The 19,457-nt window shown below is 42.4% G+C and overlaps 1 protein-coding gene across 4 annotated transcripts in view; it reads right to left on the reverse strand.

Annotated features, from left to right (window-relative positions):
* The window catches only part of STK32B (serine/threonine kinase 32B), a 306,224-nt gene that overhangs the window by 226,922 nt on the left and 59,845 nt on the right, over window positions 1–19,457 (reverse strand). For 3 of the 4 annotated variants that reach the window (XM_032493856.1, XM_032493852.1, XM_006189044.3), the window contains exon 2: window positions 16,489–16,544. The exons of the other annotated variant lie outside the window; for it this stretch is intronic. In XM_032493856.1, the coding sequence (XP_032349747.1) occupies window positions 16,489–16,544 (56 nt within the window). The remainder of the gene's footprint in view (window positions 1–16,488; window positions 16,545–19,457) is intronic. 4 annotated transcript variants of the gene reach the window in all.

Consider the following 19,457-nt stretch of genomic DNA (forward strand, 5'->3'; position numbering starts at 1 on the left):
GACAACGGATGGCCTTGAATGACATTTTAAAGGGTTGGTGTTGCAGGTTGAATTATGTTTCCCAAACCAGTATGTTGAATCCCTAACCTCCAGTACCTCCAAATATGATGCATTTGGAGATAGGGCCTTTACAGAGGCAATTAAATTAAAATGGAGTCGAGAGAGCAGGCCCAAATCCAGCAGGTGTACTCTGGCTTCCAGCACTGTGAGGCAATCCCTCCTGTGATTTAAGGCCCCAGCCTGTGAGATTTTGCCAGACCAATACAGTTGGCTTTTGTCCTGAGGGCGCTGGGGAGCTACTGTGGATCCTAGGGACACAACAGTGAGGGAATGAATGCATAAAGGAAAGAACATACAAACAACCAACAGGGAAGGTGTGGGCTTTGCAGGAAAAAGAGCTCTTTCTGACAATGGAGCGGAGGAGAGTGTGAAGGTAATTCCAAGAGGTGATCGTGGGTTTTATAAATAATTTAAAACTGCTTACACACACGGTTTCTCTCTAGAGTCATAATGGACACTGCAGTCAAGAAACACCAACATGAGTCATGGGGACGAGACCCCAGGACCAGTCCTGGTGCTTTGGACACCCTTAGTGCCAGAAAAGTATCCTATAAGGTAACACAGGTTGGAACCACTCTATAGACATAAAAAGACCTGGGAAGACTCATCCAGAGGATGGAATGAGATCTCACTGTGGGAAGATGGGAAATGCAAATAAGCAGTGACGTCATCAAGCTGGGCAGTGATGGGTCATCTGCTCTGGCTGGTGTTTGAAAGCCATTCGCGAGTGAGCCTGCCTTTCCTGTGATATTTAGCTCTTGATAAAGCAATTCCTGGGAGCCAGCAAATTCCTTCAGAGTATGCCTCAAGCCAAACACAGCCTAATTAATATGAAAGGAATAAATGTTTCATTAAAAAGAAGTGGATTCCACCCTTTATAAAAAGATGTCTGCATGAAAAATAAAAGCATCTAGTAAAAGCATCATGTTTGAAAATTCTAAAAATGAATAATAAAATAATGGCATTTGTAGCAACATGGATGGACCTGGAGATTGTCATCCTAAGTGAAGCAAGACAGAAGGATAAAGAAAAATACTATATGATATCACTTACATGTAGAATCTGAAAAAAAATGGCACAAATGAACTTATTTACGAAAGAGAAACAGACTCACAGACATAGAAAACAAACTTATGGTTACCAGAGGTGGAAGAGGATGGTGGAGAGATAAATTAGGAGTTCAGGATTTGCAGATACTAACTAACTACTATATATAAAACAGGTAAACAGCAAAGTCCTACTGTATAGCACAAGGAACTGTGTTCAGTATCTTGTAATGGCCTATAATGAAAAAAATATGAAAAGGAATATATATGTATAACTGAGAGAAAAAATTCTAAAAATGATTCTTACAGAAGAATAATAGTTCACTATGGAGACAGAGAATTTAGGCACCTGGCCCAGAGTCACCGGAGGGACCAGAATTCCAACTCAGCTCTGTCAGGCTTTGAGCCGAAGACCCTCTAGCCATTTTGGTATGCACTAATTAACTCTTGCATTGTCCTGAAAAGAGCAAACATATATTCCAAGTCCCTGCCTGCGGTAGACATCTGCGCTATGGCCCCATCATTAACTCAGTCCCTGCCACAGGACCTTTGCATCTGCTGTCTCGTCTGTCTATGATGTTCTTTCCCCTAGATCTCCACATGGTATTTTTCCTTCTTAGCAATCAGGTCTTGGCTTAAATGTCTCCATCTCAAAGAGGCCCTCCCTGTTGCCCTCTGCTCCAAAGAAAGCAGTCCTACCCTTCCAGGTAGTCTTACCCGCCCAAGCACTACACATTTTCTGCAGAGCAATTATCATCATTGAAACCATGTTTGCTTATTGTTTGTATATTTGTCTCCTCAACTAAACTGGCAGCTCTATGGCATCAGGGACCTCGTCCATCTTGTTTGCCACACCATCACCAGTACCAAAAACAATGCTGGGACAGAGCAGTCGGCACAAACATTCACTGTCTGACTCTAAAGCCTGGCACGCTTTGCCCCGTAGCTACCCTTCTCCTGGAGGATGGGCAGCTTAAAAAGATGAAAAAGATTCCAAAGACCACATTTTAAAAAACCACCTGCCACATACTCTTTCTTTTTAATATTTAGGGAGTTTCTTTTTTATTTTTTGGGGGGGAGGTAATTAGGTTTGTTTGTTTGTTTATTAATGGAGGTACTGGGATTAAACCTAGGACCTCATGCATGCTAAGCATGTGCTCTACCACTGAGCTACACCCTCCTCACTAAGATTACATTTTTAAGGGGGAAAAAAACACGCTGACAAGTCAAATGTTTCTGAACATTTAAACTTATAAACTTATACATAAAATTGAATCCCCGCTTAATTCCAAAATGGATTTGTTGCAGTCTGGGCACTCAATTGGTTAGTTTGCTATTAATCAATTTTTTTTCACGCTATGGATTCACATACAGATGTGAAAGTCGGAAACGTGGAACGAGACGGCTAATAATATGCTTGCGTGTGGAAGTGATCACCATAGCATAATAAAGTAGTGTTGGGTCTGGGATTATCATTTGTGCAGCTCTTGCTCGATTTTATCCAGAATCTTCCTTTGAGGGACGTAAAGAGCCATGATCACACAGCCGTGCCACTTTCTGCTCTCTCATGCGCAGACTGCCGCTGGCTAGTCCACGAATTTTAATTAACTCCCTGTTTCTTTTGTTTCAGCCCTATGGCTCTCTAAGCAGAGGGCCCATTGGCTAGTTCAAGAAAGACATCTGAAGCCAAGTTCTCAGAAACTTCTCCCAGAGGTAGCCTCCTCCTTCCCTTGAAAATAATTAAGCCCTGTCGACATCAAAGTTAACTCAGAGGAGAACACTCCAGCCCGGTCTCTCTGCAGGCGCAGAAGCAACATGCCCCCTGGCTCCACCGTCCAAGGGGTCAAGAGGAACCTGTGGAGGATGGAGAGTGAGGCTGGAGAGGGAGGTGGTAATTGAAGAGGCATTTGTCAAAAATGAAATTTTGTAGCAGGGGAGATGGAGAAATTCTTCTCAGGACCTTAACCCAGAGGCAGTCAGTATAAACCAGTCAACTAAATATTATCAGTTGATCAGCTAATTGTCAAGTTCTTCATTCATTTATATAATATTCATTTATTTATATTATATATAGCACATATATGCATCATATATACATGTGCATATATAAATATATTATATGTGAATTTATATACACACACTGCTCAGTGGGTATGCATTTATATGCATATATGTGTATATATGTATAAGCATATATATGTGGAGATTTACACACACACACTGTTTTGTGGACTTACATATATACATATACATATATGAGTGTGTATATGTATTTGTATACCATATGTGTGTGGTGGATATACGTATACATGCCTATACACATAAAATGCATAGTGGGTGTATATATCTGTATATACATACACATGTTTACGTCTGCTATATGTGTGTATGCATATATACATGTACACATGTCTATGCACATACATGTGCTCATATACACTGCTTAGTGTGTGCACGCATATCTATACACTGCTAAGTGAGCTTGTATATGTTCATGCATTATGCATACACGTGTGTGTAAATACACGTGTGTATGTATAGCCCTTATACATACAGAGTTGCTTAGTAGGTGCTCAGGATACAACTGAGAACAGTGAGGAAACACTGCTGCCTCGCAAACCGTGTGTTCTGGTGTGTGAGGCCAACAACCAAGAGGACAAATGAACAAGCATCTAATGGAGTTACGGGTAGTGATGGGTGCTCTGAAGAAAAAGGGACCAGAAAGGGCACAAGGATATGAAACGCCTGGGGTGGGTCAAGTGGCGTTCAGGGAGGGCGCACGGAGGGGACGTTGGACCAGAGTTCTGTACGGTGCGAGTGACCCTGGCAAAGGTCTGGGGGAAGGCGATCAAGGTGGAGGACACAGCAAATATAAAGGTTCTGAGTTAGAAATGAGTTCAGCGTGTTCCAGAGAGGGCTGAACAGGATGAGCCGGAGGACGGAGCGGGGAGAGGGGTGTCAGGAAAATGGGCATGAGCCAGACTGCAGGGCCCTGCGCGCTGGCTCCAACAGGTGGGCACTCATTCTGAACAGGAGGGAAGTGCTGGACATGTGAAGCAGCAGCAGCCCCATGACTGAATTCACGCTCGGTCTCTTCGCCGGCTGCCACGAAGACCCGGGCTTTCTCTGCTTTCTCTCACTCACCCACTCCCTAGGCAGCCTTTACCGAGCTTTTACCACGTGCTGAGCACTGAGCCAGGCGCTGATGAACGTGACCCATCCCAGCCTTTCAGGAATCTCACAGTCTGATGGCGGAGGCAGACAAGCACCCTGAAGACCACCCTTCTGCCAGATGTGCTGTGGGAGATGGCCAGACAAGCTAAGAGGGCCAAGTCTTCCCCCAGCATCCCTCCAGGTGCTTGCCCAAAACTTCCCAGAACCTACAACGTCACCCAGGGCCAAGAAGACACTGGAGGCATTTGAAAAATGTTAACCATATGCCAACTCTGGTGCTGGGGGCTGCATGGTCTCTGCCCCTTATTTTCACAGTAATCCTTTAAGATCAGTCTGTGCATTCTTTTTTAAAAAGTCTTTATTTGCTTTCATTCTGGAAGGGTACTTTTGTTCAGTGTAGAATTCTAGGTTGATAGCTCTCTTTCATCACTGGAAAGGTGTTGCTCCATTGTCTTCAGGCTTGCATGGTTTCCATTTCCTAACACCATGTGTCCTTTTGTTCTCTGGTTGCTTTGAAGATGTTCTCTCAATGGCTTTAAGCAATATGATGATGCTGTTCTTGGATGATGTTTTCTTTGTGTTTCTCTTGCTTGGGGTTGACTTGAACTTCTTGTATTTGATTTTATCATTTTCACCAATTTTTAAAAGACATTTCAACCATTATTTCTCCAAATACATTTTCTATCCCCCTCCCTCCTTCTGGGCCTCCAATTCCACACGTGGTAAACCACTGCACTGTGTCCCGTAAGTTGCTGAGGCTCTGTTCATTTTTCCCCCTGTGTTTGTTTTGTGTAGTTTCTACTGCTCTGTCTTCAAGTTCACTAACCTTTTCTTCTGCACTGTCTAATCTGCAGTTAAACCCCTCCAATGAATTTTTCATTTTGTATATTGTAGTTTTCACTTCTAGTAGGTCTATTTGAGTGGTTAGCACAGGGGAAGAAGGTGAGGGTGAGAGACACAAAGGGGAAAGGGGATTAACAGGTACAAACTACTAGGTATAAAATAAGTAAGATACAGGGATGTAATGTACAGTACAGGGACTATAACCAATACTTTGTAATAACTTTAAAAGATGTGTAATCTATAAAAATGCTGAATCACTATTCTGTACACCTGAAACCAACATAACATTATAAAACACCTATACTTCAATAAAAACAAGTTAAGTAACTGAGTAAACTTGCAATGTCCAGTATCCAAACTAAATTAGTAGACATGCAAAGAAGAAGTAAAATATGACCCGTAAGCAGGAGAAATTAATAAAGAGAAACAGGCCCAGAAATGGCACTCGAGATGAAATTAGCATACAAGGACTTTAAAGGAGTTGTTACTAATATGCTCTATGTGTTCAAGGACTGAAAGGAAAACGTGAACATAGTAAGGATAGAAATGGGCATTCTTGTTTTTCAGAAGAAGAAAAAGACGTTTGCAGAAGCTACATGATTGGTCCAAGACACATGGTTAGAAGCAACAGGACCAGAATCTGAGCCCAGACCTCCCCATCTTGAAAGCTTGTGTTCTTTCTTCTATATTATGCTACTTCCCAAAACAAATGCACTGTGTTGTTGGACACTGATGGACACTCTCCTCTGGACCCTCATGGTTTCCTGATGATACACAGGTGACCTAAAAACAGTTCCAATCTAATTTCTGTATTTGGAGGGACAGGTGGAAACAAAACAGGCTATGTGAGGCAGTGGGGACCTCTCCAGGCTTCTGTTCATCATACATAAAATGAGGATAATAATGCCCAGTACACTGAGCTTTTAGGAGGACAAAGATGCTAAGAGGGGTCCGGTATCTAGGACAATGACTGTGAGTTTCTGACTGGCCAGGACTCTCCAGGTTGCAAATACTGGGAGCCCAATGTGATCCTGCATAAGCAAATCAGGATGCCAGTCCCCGTAGCTGGTATAGCTCATATAACTGGAAGAGAAAAAGGATGGAGGCACTGGTGGTACCTGCCCACGTCCCCTCTTGTACACCTGCACACACCTGAGGCTGCTTACTGTGGACACCTGTGACTCTCTGCTGAGGGCCTTTTTCTGGCCTGAATGGGGCAAGCCCAAGTGCAGGAGGGATAATGCTGCTTAAAGCAGCCCGCTAGCAATGCTGACTAGGGAACTGTGCATAAAAACATCATCTCTGACCTTCAGCTGCCTTCAAGGCACCCTCCCTATGGAAGTCCCGCAAGGAGGTGAGTCCAGATGCCTGCTGGTGAGTGGTTTTATCAAATGCCCATCACTGGCTTCCTTCCTTTCTGTATTTCACTCCTTCTCTCTTGCAGGTGATTCCTGGGATCAATTTTCCAAAAAAAACTGCTTGCACTCAGTTCTTTCAATTTCAGCTCCTGGAGGAACCCAAGCTCAGACAGTGACCAGCAGTGCCAGGAATGGGGTCTGGCAAGTGAGGGGGCAAAATGTAAGGAAGCAATGCTGACCCTGCACTTGGAGGACCCTGGGAGTGATGTCTCCTTAAATTTTGCCCTCCAGGTGCCTCACCTGCTTACCCCAGTCCTGATCCTACCCAGCAGGGCTCCATCCCTCCACCCACCTTTGACATCTGTTTCTGTTTCTTCACTTTGAGCCTCAAGAATATTCTTCCTTCTGCAGATGGACCTTCACCTTCATGAACTGCTGAAGAAAAGGGTCACCAACTCATGCAGACCTGTCTTCTTACAGGACATCATCCATGCGAGGAAGAGAAGAAGCCTTAGACCTCTGACTCCATGGAAGGCTTCTGAATGGCTGGGTTTGACTCACCAGCCAATCCTTGGTCCAAGCATTGGTCTAGCTGAATATGGTCCAAGTGGCTGGCACAGACATGTCACATGCCCATCTCAGAGAGTAAGTGGGGGACACGATGAATGCCCGTCCCCCGTGCCCACATGGGGTAGCGAGGTGTTTTCCAAAGAAAAGAAGATGTTATCGTGATAAGAAAGGGGACCAAAAAGCATGCTGCAGAGTCAAAAACGGCAGCCACCACAGTCACGGTGATTCCCCATTCTCTCTTCTTTTTACAGGTGAGAAAACTAAGCTTCAGGGTGGTTAGTTTCCTTTCCAGGAATCCACAACTAACACATATCAGAGTCAGCCTGCTTCCCAAGTCCAAAGTGTTTCCACTGGATACGCAGAAATTAATCTGTTGTGCCTCAACTGTCCCAGAATCCAGTCATCAAAGGGTTATAAAAGTGTTCAGAAAATTCCTGCTAAAATCAGTTCACTGCCTGCAGCTGTTTACTTTGGTGCTGCCCTGGCTACGTGCAAGTTCTCCCAGCGTGAAAGTGAAATGAGGTTTCTGTGAATCCACACGTGCTTTTTCCTGATAACCAAGGCTGTTGTCATACCTGAACAATGAAAGGTCTTTCTCGAACACTCGTAATAAATGCCAGATATCAAACTTGACAAAGGCAGAGAGCAAAGCCAAAATAACCATTCAATATTAGGAGGGTGTCTTCCTTCATCCTAGTCCAGCCCAGCTCCACCCTGAGTTTCATAATAGTCACGTAGATTCAGCTACATTTATCATGAAAGGCAGAGAATATTTGGTATTCTGAACAGAACAAAGCTATGTTCGAGTGCCTTGAAGTAAACTAATCTCAGCCTGAATACTAGATGTTTGTGCACACTCTACATGACTTTGGGTGTCATCAAGAAATTGCTACAACCTAAGAGTGACTTAAAAATAGAGCCTCTAACTAAAAATAAACCCACCATATGATCTAGCAATCCCACTCCTGAGTGTATAACCAGAGAAAAATATAGCTCAAAAAAACACACGAACCCCAATGTTCACAGCAGCACTATTTACAATAGCCAAGACCTGGAAACAACCTAAATGTCCATCGACAGATGACTAGATAAAGAAGATGTGGTACATATATACAACAGAATACCACTCAGCCATAAAAAAGAATAAAATAATGCAATTTGCAGCAACATGGATGGACCTGGAGGTCATCATTCTAAGTGAAGCCAGAAAGAGAAAGAAAAATATCGTATGATATCACCTATATGTGGAATCCGAAAAAAAAAAAAAAGACACAAATGAACTTATCTACAGAACAGAAACAGACTTACAGACATAGAGAACAGACTTGTGGTACCAGGGATATGAGGGTGGGAAGGGGTAAGTTGGAAGTTTGAAATTTGCACCTCTGGGGAGTGACGGAAATGTTAGGTATCTTTATTGTAGGCAGTGGTTTCATAGGCGCATACATCTATCAAAGTTCATCAAACAGTACATCTGAAATATATGTAGTTTACTGACAGAAACTGTATGAAAATAAAGTTGTTAAAAAACACAGAGCCACTAGAAAACTTGCCCTCTTCAAAGCATTCATTACAAACAGAGCTCTAACACATGTATGCTCTGGATACAGGTTCCGAGAGCCAAGCCAGCAGGCAAACAGCAGCAGGTGTGGGCAGAAAAGGAACATGAAACTTTCAAGGATGATGACAGGATATAATCAAATAATAACTCAGGAGGGCACATCCTAACAGGCTTGGCAGTATCCCAGGAAGGGGTGCAGAGGGCTCAGGACCAAAATCATCGTCATGAGGATAAAAGTGAAGAGCTTCTATGTGGTGTCAACTGTGCTGTGGATTAAAAGAGTTGCTTCAATTTTCCTTCTGCTATGAAATCACTCGATATTTTCCTTCTGCTATGAAATTGCTCAACAGAAAACAAAGGATTAGCAGGATTTTAAAATAGTTGTTGTTAAGTTCAGCCACTGTCCATGAGACTACAGGCAAACTTCCTAAATTCTCTGCGCCACAACTCCTCTTCTGAAAAATCTAGAGGAGGGAACCTCAAAGGTGGCACATACACTCTGCCCAAAGCTCTGGCTGACCTGTAAAGGTCACAGGTGTGGAGCAGACAGTAAGCGGTACAGCGAAGAACAAAGAAATGGACAGAGATTTATGTGCCTGCCCAGGGGGGTGGAGCAGGTAGTGTAAATCCAACCAAGTTAACTGCTTGTTAAAAGGATATTTTCAAAGAAATACAATACAACCCAAAGTCTATACAACATAACATTCACAATACCCAGGATGCAACCCAGAACTACTCAACATATAAAGAACCAAGATAATGCGACCCATCCTCAGCGGAAGTGAATCTTAACGAGACCCAGATGTTGGAATTAAGGTTAAGGACATGAAAACAGCTCTTCTGTCCACGACTACACTGCATGGTATAAAGGGCAGCATGCTAGAAATAAATGAAAATACAGGGAATCTCAGCAAAGAGCGAAAACTATTCTTTTTAATTGAGAGTTTCCACCTAGACACATCACACTCAAACTGCTGAAAGTCAAAGATTAGAAGAGTATCTTGAAAAGAGAGAGATGAAAATGACACATGAGTACCAGACAATAATGATTCAGTTTAACGACTTCTCATCAGAAAGATCAGTTGACAATGGTACAAAATATTTAAAGTAATGAAGAAAAAACTATGACCCAATCATCTGTACCCAGTAGAAATATTCAAGAAAGAAGGTGAAATAAGCACATTTCAGATAAGATAAAATTAAGAGAATGAATTGACAGGAGACTTGCCCTAAAGGAAATTCTCCAGGATGGATGGAAAGGATACCAGAGGGAAATTCAGACCTTCGTGAAAGGTATGGGTAAATACCAAGGACTATTTTCCTCCTAATTTTTTTAAAAGCCAAAAAACTACACATATTTTAAACTACATATAAATTATACATACATATAATACATATATAAAATACTTTATATTATCATTTACATTATTTTATTTTAAATATTTAACATTTTATGTATATATTATACATGTATATGTTTATATATATTTAAAGCAAAAAACTATAATACTGTAGTAGAGATTTATGATTTAAGAAGCTGTAATACACATGACAACTATAGTACAACGGCTGACAGGGGTGGTAAACAGGCCTGTACAATTGCCCAGGTTTTACATTCTATATGAAGTACAAAATAATAACTCTAAGCAGACTGTGAAATAAATTGAGGATGTTTATCATAATCCCTAAAGCAACAATTTAAAAGCATAATATAAGGAAGTGTAGCTATCAAGTCATTGATAAATTAAATGAGGATTCTAAATATTCAATTATCTAAAACAAAATAGGAAAAGAGAAATAGAAAAACAAAAGAGAGAACAAATAAAACCATGCTAGACCTAAATGAAGCCACATCAGTAATTACATTGACTATGAACGGAATAAAAGGTAGAGATTGCCAGATGGATTTAAAGAGAAGCAAGACCTAATTGTGTGCTATTCTCAAGAGATTTATGTCAAACATAAAAACACAGATAGGATGAAAGAAAATGTGTGGAAATATATGCCATGTAGTTTGGAATGGCTATATTAATCTCAGAGGAACTAAGCTGCAGAAAGAGATTATTAGCAGAGATAGAAAAGAACATTTCACAATAAGGTCAATTCATCATGAGGCCATAATGACCATAAATCTATATGCACCTGACAACAGACCTTCAAAGTGTAAGAAGCGAAACTGACAGAATTAAAGGAAGAAGAAACAACTGCACAATCAGAGTTGGAGCTTTTACACAACTGTCTCAGAAATGGATAAAAAAACTAGATTGTTAAAATCAGGAAAGACAGACATCAAAATGGCAGTTCAAGATGGCGGCTTGGGGAGATCCTGAACTCTCCTCCTTCTGTGGACACGCAAATGTACAGCTACATGTGGAGACGTTCCCTATGAAAAGGGCCTGAAAACCAGCTGAACAGCTCCTCTGCGACAACAGACGAAAGAGCCACACAAGACGGGAAGGAGACGCAGAGGTGTGCTTCCCCCCCAAACCACACCCCCAGCCAGGTGACCTGAAACTGGGAAGGATCTCACAAACACGACGCTTCTTCCTGAGTAGCCAGGGGTTTGTGCCCATGTCAGGCACCCCAACCCTTGGGATCTGTATTGGGTAGATGAGCCCCCAAAATGTGTGGCTTGGAAAACCAGCAGGACTTACATCCGGAAGAACCACAGGGCTGTTGGGAACAGAGAACGCACTCTTAACGGGCTCGCAGGCAGATTCACTCACCCTGGGACCCAGGCCATATGTGAAGAAGATTCATTAACTACTCTTAGCATCTGCTGGAGGGACAGGAATCTGTGGAGACTCTCCCTGGGGATGGAGATGCTGGCCGGTGGCAGTTTTGTATTCTCCCTGTGTCTTGATAGCACCAGTGCTGGCAGGTGCATTTCTGCACTGTCCCTCTCACTTGCCAGCCCCACTGTGCATCCCCCCTCCTCCTGCCACTTATGCAGCCCTGTCAAAGCCAGTGGGTACATGCAGCCCACCCAGGGGATGCCCCTTGAGTACCTGCTCTGGTGGCCCCATGGTTCTGAAACAACCAGAGAGACTATTCTTAGAAGGCTCCCACACTCTAGTCACTGTACAGACAGCCAACTGCAATGCACCCCAGTCTTCCTGTAAAAAGGCCTATTTACCTGTCTTGGAGCTTCAGCCTGAGGGGCAGGCTTCTGGTGTTCCACACATCTAGAGGTTGTGTAAGTGCTCTCAGGGAACGTGGGCTACAGCTCACTGGTTCCTCCCAGCAAGGAGCTCAAGCACACATCTGAAGCCCCAATTTTTGCAACTATCATCAACAGGACACCCCTAGATCGCCTGCTATGGAGGCCAGCAGGGTTTACAATTGTGGTCCCACGTTACTATATATATCTGCATCCCTTAAAAGCTGCTGCCTGCAGGTCTAGCTTCGAATCAGACGGAAACTAAGGGCTAACAGAGATCCCACCCTCTGAAACATCCACAGGTCTTGGCATAACTTCAACAACTGGGAACTACCAAGAATAAATCAGTGTGCTAAGTAAGACAATCACAAAGGTTCAGGATACAGCCAAGAGCTGGGGTAGGGTTAAACAGTAAGGTTGATCTCCTATAAAAGGCAACTACTTGAAGACTAGGAAAGACAGCTGATTTGTCTAAAACATAGAGACAGACACAGAGAGTCGAGCAAAATGAGGAGAGAAAGGAATATATTCCTAATAAAAAGAAAAGATAAAAACCAGAGGGGGGAAAAAACCCTTAATGAAATGGAAATAACTAATTTACCTGAAAAGGAGTTCAAAATATTGGTCATTAAGAGGCTCACTGACCTCAGGAGAAGAATATATGACCATAGAACTTCAACAGAGACAGAAAACATAAGAAAGTACCAAATATAAGTCACAGAGATAAAGAATACAGTAACTGGGCTGAAAAATACACTAGAGGGGTTCAAAAGCAGACTAGATGAGGCAAAGAAAGAATCAGTGATCCAGAAGACAGGTCACTGGAACTCAAACAGAGCAGCAAAAAGAAAAAAGAATTTCAAACAGTGAAGATAGCTTAAGGAACCTATGAGACAACATCCAGTGGAATGACATAGAGTTCCCAGGAAGAGTAGAGAGAGAAAGGGGTAGATGACTTATTTGAAGGAATAATGGCTAAAAACTTCCCTAACCTGGAGAAGGAAACAGAGCACATTCAGGAAGCCCAGAGAGTTTTAAACAAGATTAACCCAAACAGACCCACACCAAGACACATTATAATTAAAATGTCAAAAGCTAAAGACAAAGTCATAAAGGCAACAAGGGAAAAACAACTTGTTACGTACACAGGAACCCTCATGAAACTATCAGCAGATTTTTTAGCAGAAACTCTGACAGCCAGAAGGGAGTGGCATGGTATATTCAAGGTGCTGAAATGTGGATAAAAAAACTGAGACCCATCTCTATGCTGCCTCCTACAGACTCATTTCAAATGTAAGAATACACACAGAGTGAAAATGAAGGGATGTACATACTTAGCCATTTGTCATCGCTTTCTGAGTAAGGAGGAGCAGACTGGGGCTTCATTGGGGAAAACCCTTTTCTCCTTCTAAAAGTCCCTGCCACCTCCTCATTTTTTTCTATCACCTTTAACCGAGAACAATCAAAGATCACGAAGATTCACTTACCAAAATCAAATGTCAAAACTTCCAACAAAGTAAAGTCCAATAGAGTTGGCTTCACTATATAATTTTACCAAACATGTAAGAAAGAATTAACAACAATTTTCTCAAAGTCTTTTTGAAGAGGAGGCAGTATTTCCACTCGTTTTATGGGCCCTGCATTAACCTGATACCAAAGCTGATACCAAAGCCAAAGACACCACAAGGGGAAAAAATGAAAACTACAAGCCAATATCCCTTGATTATGGATGCAAAATCTTCAAAAAAATACTAGCAAATTGAACCCAATAACACATTTAAGGGATCATAAGCCATAAGTAAGTGGGATTTTTCCCTGGAATGTAAGGATTGTTTAACATATGACAATCAATTAATATGACATACCAAATTAACAGAATAAAGGATAAAAATCACATGATTGTCTCAATAGAAGCAGAAAAAGCATTGGACAAAATTCAACACCCTTTCATTATTTAAAAAAAAAGCCCTCAGCAAGCCAAGAATAGAAGGAAATTAACTCAACACAATATAGGCCACATATGAAAAGCTCACAGCTAACATTATATTCAGTGGTGACAAATTAAAAGATTTTTCTCTAAGATCAGGAACAAAGCAAGAATGCCCATTCTGACTACTTCTATTCATCACAGACTATAAATCCTAACTAGAGTAATTAGCTAAGAAAAAGAAATAAAAGGCATCCAAATCAGGGAGGAAGAAGTAAAATTGCCTCTGTTGCAAATGATATGATCTTGTATATAGAAAACCTTCAAGATACCATAAAAAATTAGAACTAATAAATCAATTCAATATGACTGAAGTGTTGTACACCAGAAATTGACACAACATTGTAAACTGACTATACTTAAATTTTATTTATATATATATATATATATATATATATATATATATATACACACACACACACACACACACACACATATATATAAATTAATTCAGTAAAGTCACAGGGTACAAAATCAACATACAACATACAAAATCAGTTGTGTTTCTATATACTAAGAATGAATTATCTGAAAAGGAAATTAGAGAAATCTCATTTATAATGCACCAAAAAGAATAAAACACCTAGAAATAAACTTAACTAAGGAAGTGAAAGACTTGTATATTGAGACTTGTATACAAAACAGTGATGAAAAATTAAACAAGACACAAACGGAAAGGCAGCTGTTTCATGGGTTGGAAGACTTAATATTGTCTAAATGTCCATAATACCCAAACTGACCTACAGATTCTATGTAATCCCTAACAGAATTCAATGGCCTTTTTAAAAAGAAATGGAAAAAATAATGCTAATTCATATGGAACCACAAAAGACCACAAATAGTCTAACTGATCTTATGCAAGAACAACAAAACTGGTGGCATCACACTTCCTTACTTCAAATTATATTACAAAGTTATAGTAATCAGAACAGTGTGGTCCAGGCATAAAGACTGATAAATAGACCAATGGAAAGCCCAGAATAGAAAGCCCAGAAATAAATCCATGCACATATGCTCAATTGATCTTTGACCAGAATGACAAAATAAACAATGGGGAAAGGGTAATCTTTTCAACAACTGTTGTAGGAAAATTGGATATCAACATGCAACAGAATGAAATGGATCCTCATGTCACACCACACACAAAAAAATCAACTCAAAATGGATTAAAGACCTAAATATTAAGACCTGAAATTTACTGTACACTGCTTAGAAGAAAAATAAGGAAAAAGCTTCATGACATTGGGCTTTGCAATGATTTCAAAGATATGACACCAAAAGCCCAGGGAACAAAAATAAATAAGTGAGGCTACATCAAACTAAAAAGCTTCTGCACAGCAAATAATCAACAGAATGCAAAGGCTACCTGTGGAATGGGAGAAAATATTTGTAAACCACATATCTGATAAAAAGTTAATTTCCAAAATACATAAGGAACGCCTACATTCAACAGCATAAAAACAAACAAACAAAACCCCTAAATAGCCCAATTTTAAAATGGCTATGGCTTAAATAGACATTTCTCCAAAGAAGATGTACAAATGGCTAACAAGTATATGAAAATGTGCTCAACATCACTACTCATCAAATCAAAGTCACAGCAAAATACCACCCCATATCTATCAGGATGACCACTATCAAAAAACAAAAGACAACAAATGTTGGCAAGGATGTGGAGAATTTGGAGCCCTTGCACACTGTTAGTGGGAATGTAAACTGGTGCAGCCACTGTGGGAAACAGTATGGAGAGTCCTCAAAAACTTACAAATAGAGCCACCATGTGATATGATCCAGCAATCCCATTTCTGGGTTCATTCTCCAAAAGAATTGGATTCAAGGTCTCTAAGAGATATTAGCACTCCTATGTTTGCTGCAGCACTATTAACAACAGTCAAGATGTGGTAACAACCTACGTGTCCACTGGCAGATGAATGGATCAAGAAAATGTGGTCTACAGGTACAGTGGAATACTAGACAGCCTTAAAAAAGAAATTCTGCCGTATGCCACAACCTGGATAAATCTTGAGGACATGATGCTAAGTGAAATAAGCCAGTCACAGAAAGATAAATACTGCATGATTCCACATATATGAGGTATCTGAAATAGTCAAATTCATAGAACCAAAGAGTAGAATGGTGGTTGCCAAAGGACTAAGGCGGGGGGTGGGGGGAACTGGGGAGCTGCTAACTAATGGGTATCATTTCAGTCAAGCAAGATGTCTAAGCTCTAGAGATCTGCTGTACAATGTTATATTGATCTATAGTCAATAATAATACGTATCACTTAAAAGTTTAAACAAGTAGACAGTGTGTTAAGTATTCTTCTCACAATCATTTTTTTAAAATAAAATGCCTACATTGCAGGAAAGAGCTGCTGTTGGCCATCACATAAATTCATGGGATTTTTTTCCACTTTCCGTATTTAGATGCTGAAGGAAGAAACAGCATTAGCAATCTTGAAATAATTACCATTGTAATTCACCTAAAGCAGGGCTGCCGTGGTAATTTAATTTTCAGAATGAAATTACAGCGGATCCAAAGGAAACTATTCAGACTTCCTCTCACATTTCACATTTGGCAAATTCGAATCTTTCTGTCAAACAGGAAATTCCCAGTGCCCAGCAACCAGCGCAACAACAAACCCACAAAAGTGCACATCTGCATAAGCCTGGTGGGCGGGGCTTTTATATTTGATGATTGATGTTTTTGTAAAAATCCAGCATTCTTACCTTTCCAAAACTCCCTTTACCAATGGCCCGCAGAATCTGAAAATGGTCAAAGTTGACTGTAAAAGAAAGAAGAGAAAACAAGAACCAAGTCAGATTTGCCAAACCTCGTATTGGTCCTTGAAAGTCCTTACCGGCATACTCATCCATTTATTCCAAATGGCTTCTGGCTTACTGCATTATGTTTGCCATGGTGGCACTCCACCACCGAATGGATACTTCTTGGCATATTCTATTCTTCCCTCTTCCTCCACCCCAAAACCCCCCATATATTTGGCAGTTAACACTTCACCAATAGCTATATAGGAAGAGAAACATCTTCCAGGCCCAGGGGAAGGGATGGCAGAGAAAAACTTGGACACTTCGATTCTCAGATTCTTGTACTTGCTGTGTTTCCTCTGCAGGATGACCTTTCCCTACTTCTGGTCCCTGTCCTGTCCACCAAGCACTCTTACCTTACATGCTCAGACAGCCACAAACCTGTCTCAGTGTCCAAGGAGTTAATCCTTCCTGCCTCCTTTATGGAACCTCTGAACCCCTCAGCGTCATGACCACATACATCATGGTCCTTTCCTGCTTGGACGTCTGTCTGACTCCTGGAATCTGGAGCCCGGAGGTCAAGGATGATGAACTCACACCCTCCTCCTGGTACTGCCCTGCCTCATGCCTCCCCTTCCTGATGCTCCTTGATGGGACTCCCCATTCTTGTTCCTTCTGTTGCCTTATTCCCATATGGCCTCCACCCCATCCCCACAGCACAACAGGCCAACAGTGTAGGGCCATGCTGCTTGAGCCAATGGACACCTTTCTGTCCCCCTTCTGCTTGGCCACGCTCTCTTTTCTGAAACATCTGTTTGGCTTCTATGGAAGTGCACCCTCTCAGCTTTCCCCTTCATGCATCAGCCCTTTTGCACACTCAGCTTCATCCTCCCAGCCACTGAATAGTGGACCATGTCAACCACCCATCCTACGACTTTCCTCTTCTAACTGGCCCCAAAAGCTTCAGCCTCCACCTAATGACCAATGACTTTTCAACGTATCTCTTCTCTGGCCCCAAGGCTCTGTGTATAGATTGATGCCTACCTCACAGCCACTCCTGGAGGCTTCAGAGCCATCTTGAACTCAGTATGTCCAAAACCGATGAGTGGTTCAACATACATCCGACCTCAAAGCCTGGGACTCACCCTTGACTCCTCTCTCTCCCAGCCCCACATCTCCTCCTCCACTAGGTCGGGTCCTTTCACCTCTTCACTGTCTCTCACACGTCCTTCCTGTGGCCACCTTCAGTCTAACCCACGTCATCTGTTGCCTGGACAACCACAGTGGTCTTCCAACATCCTCTCTCAGGAAGGGGGTCTTGTTTATCCTTTGCTTACACCCCTCCAGCACCCCCTCCATTGCTTTTGGGGAAAAGAGCAGTTTCCTCCCGTGGCCACGAGGCCCTACACACCTGGGCCCCTCCTTCTTCTCCTGCCTCACCTCCCACCACGCTCCCCACACCCTCTGAGCTTCAGACACATGAGCTTTCTCTCTGTGCTTTGAACAGCCATTCCCCATACCTTTAATGCTCCTCTCTGGCTCCTACACTTGTGAACTCTGCTTCCTCTGCAGACTTGTGTGTCCGGAGAGGGCTGCCCTCACTGTCCAGCCTAAGCCTGCTCCCCTGTTACATAGTCCCCCAGCACCACAGGACGTTCCTCCCAAAGACATCATTCTGTATGATCGGACACATATTTGATTAAGATCATTGTTCCCCCACTAGACTCTAAGCTCCCTGAGGTCGAAGGCCATGTTTGCTTCTCTCCTGCACCCTGGCAGCTAGGGCAGTGTTAGTGCCGTCAGTGTTGGACAAACACTCATCAGCTAAAGGAATGATCCAAAGCAGATCTCCCCACACACGGTGCCAGACACAATTCCCTCCCAGCACATAATGAGTGTTCCATAAATATTTCTGAGTTAGATTGAATTACGGCCAGTTTCCAGTAACAAGGAAAGACACGCTATTTACAAAAGATGAAGTGAACTGATTAGTTCACTCCATTATGGGAGGGGCGGGTGCGGGATGTGGGGAGGTGAAGAAATACAATTAGTTCCCTGTGTGTTAAACCCAACGATGTGGAGGATAATTGTGTTGAACTGTGTCCCTGCCAAGCCAAAGTCAGAATCCTGTGTACCATCTAACACCTAACGTGCTTAGAATAGAGAGACGGGGTTAATGGTTAACTTAGCAAAACCTTGGTTCCTCGACCTAGATAGGTTTCCTTTGCACATAACTTGCCAGGAAGAGAAATTCCATATTTTTTCTGCTTCCCCGCTCACCAAAGATCAAGGGAGGAGAGGAAAGCAACGGGCTTGGACTGCAATGAGCTAGGAAACGCACACATCCTATCACGAGCCCCCCAGGTCCCAGGAGGCGGGCACCACTGTCGGCATGTGCCCCCTGCCCCCCAGTTAGCCATGAACACCACCACTTCCCTGAAGGCTCCACGTGGCTTCACACTGCCTTGTCTCTGCGCTCTTATTTCCCCCGCCTGGAAAGCCGTTCTTCCAATGCCCTTTATTTTGGGGAACACTCCTATCTGGCTTTGGACACATGGCTCACACGTGTCTCTCTCTTACGAAGATTTTCCCCACTCCCAACCAATCACTGTCTCCTTAGTGCGATCTCAGAATCTCCCGCAGACAGCTGTCCAGAGATCAGGAGAACCCAGCCTGCAGTCAGATGGCTTAGGTTCATAAAGCAGCTCTGCCGCAGTCTGAGTGGCCTTAAATGAGTCACTTGGCTTCTATGTGCCTAACTTACCCCATCTATAAAATGGGAGCAATTCTGCCTACTTTCCGTAAGAGTGGAGAATAGTGCTGGGCACAACAGAACCTCTGAGAATGCCTGAACTGTCTGTGCCGGGGACGAGGAGTAAACCTCCCACTCCTCTGGGCTCTCGCAGGAGGGATGTTTCACTGAACATCCTTGG

Source organism: Camelus ferus, chromosome 2, assembly GCF_009834535.1.
Source record: "Camelus ferus isolate YT-003-E chromosome 2, BCGSAC_Cfer_1.0, whole genome shotgun sequence".
Taxonomy (NCBI): domain Eukaryota; kingdom Metazoa; phylum Chordata; class Mammalia; order Artiodactyla; family Camelidae; genus Camelus; species Camelus ferus.